Source organism: Limulus polyphemus, unplaced genomic scaffold (assembly GCF_000517525.1).
Source record: "Limulus polyphemus unplaced genomic scaffold, Limulus_polyphemus-2.1.2 Scaffold77772, whole genome shotgun sequence".
NCBI lineage: Eukaryota > Metazoa > Arthropoda > Merostomata > Xiphosura > Limulidae > Limulus > Limulus polyphemus.
The window spans coordinates 1-5,269 of record NW_013743368.1 but is presented as its reverse complement, the minus strand read 5'-3'; the positions used below and the strand labels follow the sequence as shown (position 1 = coordinate 5,269).

The 5,269-nt window shown below is 33.1% G+C and overlaps 1 protein-coding gene across 1 annotated transcript; it reads left to right on the top strand.

Annotated features, from left to right (window-relative positions):
* The first annotated feature begins 2,880 nt into the window (after positions 1 to 2,880).
* Positions 2,881 to 4,381, top strand: LOC111084518 (Down syndrome cell adhesion molecule homolog). Its single transcript, XM_022381215.1, has 2 exons — positions 2,881 to 3,258; positions 3,922 to 4,381. Exons 1-2 carry the CDS (start codon positions 3,195 to 3,197, stop codon positions 4,218 to 4,220), a joined length of 363 nt encoding a protein of 120 aa, XP_022236923.1. The 5' UTR covers positions 2,881 to 3,194; the 3' UTR covers positions 4,221 to 4,381.
* The last annotated feature ends 888 nt before the right edge of the window (positions 4,382 to 5,269 follow it).

Below are 5,269 nucleotides of genomic sequence, written 5' to 3'. Positions count from 1 at the left end.
ACAACAAGTTTGGAAGAGGAAGTGCGTCGTCTCCTGTTGTAGCTTTTACTGAAGCACATGGTAAGTTTTGAATGTGGATCGTGTTATATAAAGAATATTTTCATTATTTTAGTAAACCTTTGTTTTTCTCAGTCTAAAATCTCGGTAAACTGAACCCAACAGCTGTTTCCTGCTTACAGGAGTTAAGTCGGCTCAGGAAACAGAAGACGGACCTTTCTATATCCGGTTATATTTCATAATTCCTACAGCACAAACAATAACAGTAACGGAAACGGCAACGGTTGTTGCTTGGGCTTGTCTGAAGAAGGAACACATAGTAGAAAGTAAGTAAATCAGTCGTTATGTTGTCGTATTGGTCGTTTCTTCTAACTCTTCTTGTTAGGTACGTAATTCTAGCCAGTTTGTCAAGTTTACAAGACACTTGTAGATGAACTACTGAAGTATGGTCACTTGATGATGTACTAAAATGTTTTATAAAGAACAAAAACCGTTTCCCTTATCACTGTGACTTTTAATAAAGATTAAAATGATATTAATATCCGATTAATACGTACAGAAAATCAACCAATCTACGTTGCTTACGGGACCAGGTCATCCTACGGACATCCTCCAACCATGCAGGGAACACTGAAGTCACGTGACAGCAGGGCCCTTGAAAATGGATATGATATTCCATGGGACGTTCCGGGATACAGAGGAACTGGGGTAAAGTAACTAAGACAGTTTTCAGTTATAAGTATATATTAAATCATACATCGCACTAAGGAACAACCTAAGATTAGTGTTAGGGTTAGTTCAGTTCACTTACTAGTTAGGCCCGACATGGCCAGGTGGTTAGGGCGCTCGACTCGCAATCTGCGGGTTCGAATCTCCATCACACCAAACATGCTTGCCCTTTCGTTCGTGAGGGTGTTATAATGTGACATTATAATGAGTTGGCGGTGGGTGGTGACGACTAGCTGCCTTCCCTCTAGTCTTACACTGCTAAATTAGGGACGGCTAGCGCAGATAGTCCTCGTGTAGCTTTTCGCGAAATCCATAACAAGCAAAGAAACTTTCTAGTTTTATTCTGTAAAGAGATTTGAAAAACTGATTAGGCCTAGCTCGTTTAACATCTTATTAGATATATAATGTGTGTGTAGACACAACTTTGTCAGTAGAACATGACCACCTCCGTTGTCCAGTAGGATTAATAACCCGAGGTTAGTGATATTATTTTATACATCATTGACACGTGAATATACACGTTAGTTTACAAATTTTCTCTTGAGCGATACGTTTAAATACTCGAATAAAATGAAAATATAGTAGCCAGCATATTAAAGCGACATCTTTTGAGTGCTTTGAGAACTTCTAATTTTATCATTTAGATGTCGTACTGAACAGTACTAAATATCACAGAACTAGCTTCAGTGTTTCTGTTAATGACATATATCTCCATTATTTCAATATTTAGCTATAACAGCTAAAGATGTCCTTCAACTTCGCTGGTGAAATATCTAATGAAATATTGTTCTAATTAAGATAATTTTGAAGTAAAGGTCGTGTAGTTAAACGAAGTTCACAACCTCTTGAGAATTCTTCATTAAAAATAAATTTAGTAAACTTTATATCGGGTGTTTCTCATATCTTCTAATATTCCTTACAATACAGAGATGTCATGACAGGTTAATGTTGTTTCATTGTTCTAGTTCCGCTGATGGTTAATTTATATTGAAATATAAAATTTAATATGACTGATATGATATATTTCAAGGGTTTATATTAACGTTTTTAATTATTTTGTTTATTTTATAGAATTTAAATTTTTAGATGTATTGTTTCTTTTTTTATTTTCAGTCAAGTGACGGAAACTATACGAAACTGAAGCAGGTTAACCCTAACACCTAGAAGTTACACACCAAAGTTGAGTGACGTCACTTCTTTTAATTATGGGCCACTGGCGTCACGCAATATAAAAATAATAAATTTGAATATGAATACTGCGTTTCTTACTCCTGTTTATTGGTATTTTTATGTTCGTTGTGTTCATGTAAATACGTGTTGTTAGTAACATAAGATATATCAGCAGTAACTTGTTACTGTTACTTGTAGACGTGGATGTCACACGTGGTTATTTGACATTTATCTGATTCACTTTGTATAAATCACGATGAATAAAATATATTGATTCAGTAAACTACAATATGTAATATCTGTGTGCAGTAAACTACAAGTTATAATATCTGTATCCTGTAAACTACAATATGTAATATCTGTGTGCAGTAAACTACAGTGTGTAATATCTGTGTGCAGTAAACTACAAGTTATAGTATCTGTATCCAGTAAACTACAATGTGTAATATCTGTATCCAGTAAACTACAAGTTATAATATCTGTATCCAGTAAACTACAAGTTATAATATCTGTATCCAGTAAACTACAAGTTATAATATCTGTAAGTTTGTTATAAGTATGATCTACGGTGGGAGAACGGTAATTTTATGGACTTACAGTTCTATAATTCTGGGTTCGATTTATCGCGCTAGACACAGCAGATAACTCAGTGTGGCTTTACTCTAAAACAAACAATTTAATTCTTGTAAATCACATTGTTTTAGAACAAAGCTTTACTTATTTTTATAAACAAACTTTCAACTTGTTTAATACACAATAAAGTTTTGAGAAAGTTAAAGAAATAATTCGGTTCTAAAACAGTTCTGGTTGTAATTAATTGATTCCGGTTACAGTTGTGTTGATGATATATAAAACAAGTAGGAAGAAAATAACTTTTAAAAAATACACACTAGTTTATTTGTTAACCCTATTTAACTAAATCTTTAAATATATATATGTTAAATCCAAAACACTGCTTAATTTTTCTACATTAATGATGTAATGTTTTAGATTTTTCTTTAATATTACCGTAAGGTGGCGTTGTTTCTTGTGTTTAGTAGAAGACATTTTGCCGCAGTGTAACTATTGTAAACAAGAACTTGGTGATTAAAGTATCGTACCGAGTGTTGGTTTAGACATTTTGTAAGATTTATTGTAACCATAAGAAGTTTCTAACAAGAATTAAACAAGTTAAGGAAATGTAGGAAGAACGGTAGAGCTTAGACTGAACGTAAGACCTACGGTAATAGTGACGCTTAACACTGGTATCTTCCTGCAACAAAGACTGAGGCCTCACGGGAAGGTGGGTGACTGTGGAAATGGCGGGAAGTTGGAACTCTCTAGCTGTCTGTATTCTGTTTTTTACATCAGTACTTGCAGTTGGTAAGTAAATAATTGTGTATTAGTTTCATAATATGTCAAATTTTGTAATATTTTTGATTTGATAATTTTTTTTTTCGTTTCTCAGCAAACATTATGGCTTATTTGTTTTTTACCACACGATGTTTCTGTAATAAAATATTTTTTATTTTAGAAATATAATAAGTTCTTTATTTCTGAAATAATGAGGTTTCAGCTTAATAATTTTTATAAAGCAGCCACTAGCAGCCAGTTAACACAGATAGGGACTACTGCTAAGTCACATCAACTAAATTAAAGTTTATTATCATCACAATGAGAACAATGTTAATCTATAAAGTTTAGTTACTGGTTCATGAAAGTCACACATTTAAACTTTGACTTTTTCTTTAAGATGCCCCTAGTGACTGAGAGGTAAGTCTAAAGGATTATAACTCTAATAACCCCTTTCGTTACTCCTGATGGACACAGCACGAATAACCTATTTCGTACTTTTGTGCTAAATATCAAACAAATTAATGCTAGAATAGAATAACGACTCTTGATGACATGTCTAGACCGTAAACTTTGAAACTAACATGTTCTGGAAAACTGTAGGCTCGTTTTAAGTCAGATATCAAAGATTCTAAAACTTCTACAGTAAATTCAATATCACGTACCAGGAGTTCGTCATTTCTTCTTCCACAGAACCACCGATGTTACAACCTGATGAGTTTCCAAGCGACATTGAGCTGGGTTCGAGAGTACAAATCGTCTGCTATCTCAAGAAAGGTGATTTACCAGTTACCTTTAGGTGGAACAAAGATGAAAAACAACTATTGACCAACGAACGAATAACTATCTCAAGTTCAGATTCTATCTCAAGTAATTTAAGAATCCAGAGAGTTATTTCTGAAGACGTTGCCAACTATTCCTGTACAGGCACTAATTCAGCAGGATCTGACAGTTTTACAGCAGCTCTGATCGTTAGAGGTAATGTTATCTAAAGTAACATACAGTAATTAAACAAGATCTGACAGTTTTACAGCTGCTCTGGTCGTTAGAGGTAATGTTATCTAAAGTAATACACTGTAATTAAACAAGATCTGACAGTTTTACAGCTGCCCTGATTGTTAGAGGTAAAGTAACCTGATGTAACGTATTGGAATTAAACAGGATCTGTTATCTGAAAAGGCTGCTTTTCTAATGGGTTTTTTTTTCCCGCTTAGTGGGGGTTGTGTGTTAGTCTAGGCATATATTTGTCCATTGCTATACATTATATATAGAGAGAATTTAGTTACATAGAAACTATAAATGATCACTATATTCTCAAACAAATCTCCATGACAATCTTCAGCAGCAGCTTAACATTTTACATCTCGAACTAATGCGATCAACTAGTCAATAGCTATAGTAAATCATCATGGACCGTATCAGCTCAGCTACAAGTTATGTTTATTATCATTACAATGTATAACGTTAGTTTTAATATCAATTAATCTTTGCCCATAATTGAGCATAAAAACAAGCCAGCAAACAAGATAAATATAAAATTGGGAATTTAAAAATCTGAAAATAGGGATCGTAAAAAAAACAAGGATGGAGATACTGCAGAAATTATTTACTTAAACTATAATCCCTTATTCCGGTTCCATGCTGTTACCTAGAATTACGTTTCGTGGAGTCAGAATAGGAGTTTGTAGTTTGAGTAAATATTTCCTACAGTATTTCCAGCCTTTTCTTACTTTTTTACTCACGTTTTTAGTTTCCCACTTAATTATTCTATATCTACACATGATTTACAACAATATTCTCGTTACTCAAGTAATTTCAGTTTATTTACATGTTATTAAAACGTTGTTCAAGTTATCATAAATCCAGTTTCCTTGCATGTTATTAAAACGTTATTCAAGTTATCATAAATCCAGTTTCCTTGCATGTTATTAAAACGTTATTCAAGTTATCATAAATCCAGTTTACTTGCATGTTATTAAAACGTTGTTCAAGTTATCATAAATCCACTTACTTACATGTTATTAAAACGTTGTTCAAGTTA

Bases quoted from the DNA above. Each gene is read 5' to 3' on its own strand.
- LOC111084518 (XM_022381215.1), top strand. From the start codon at position 3,195: ATGGCGGGAAGTTGGAACTCTCTAGCTGTCTGTATTCTGTTTTTTACA. The intron at 3,259-3,921 runs GTAAGTAAATAA...CTTCTTCCACAG, and splicing joins TACATCAGTACTTGCAGTTG to AACCACCGATGTTACAACCT.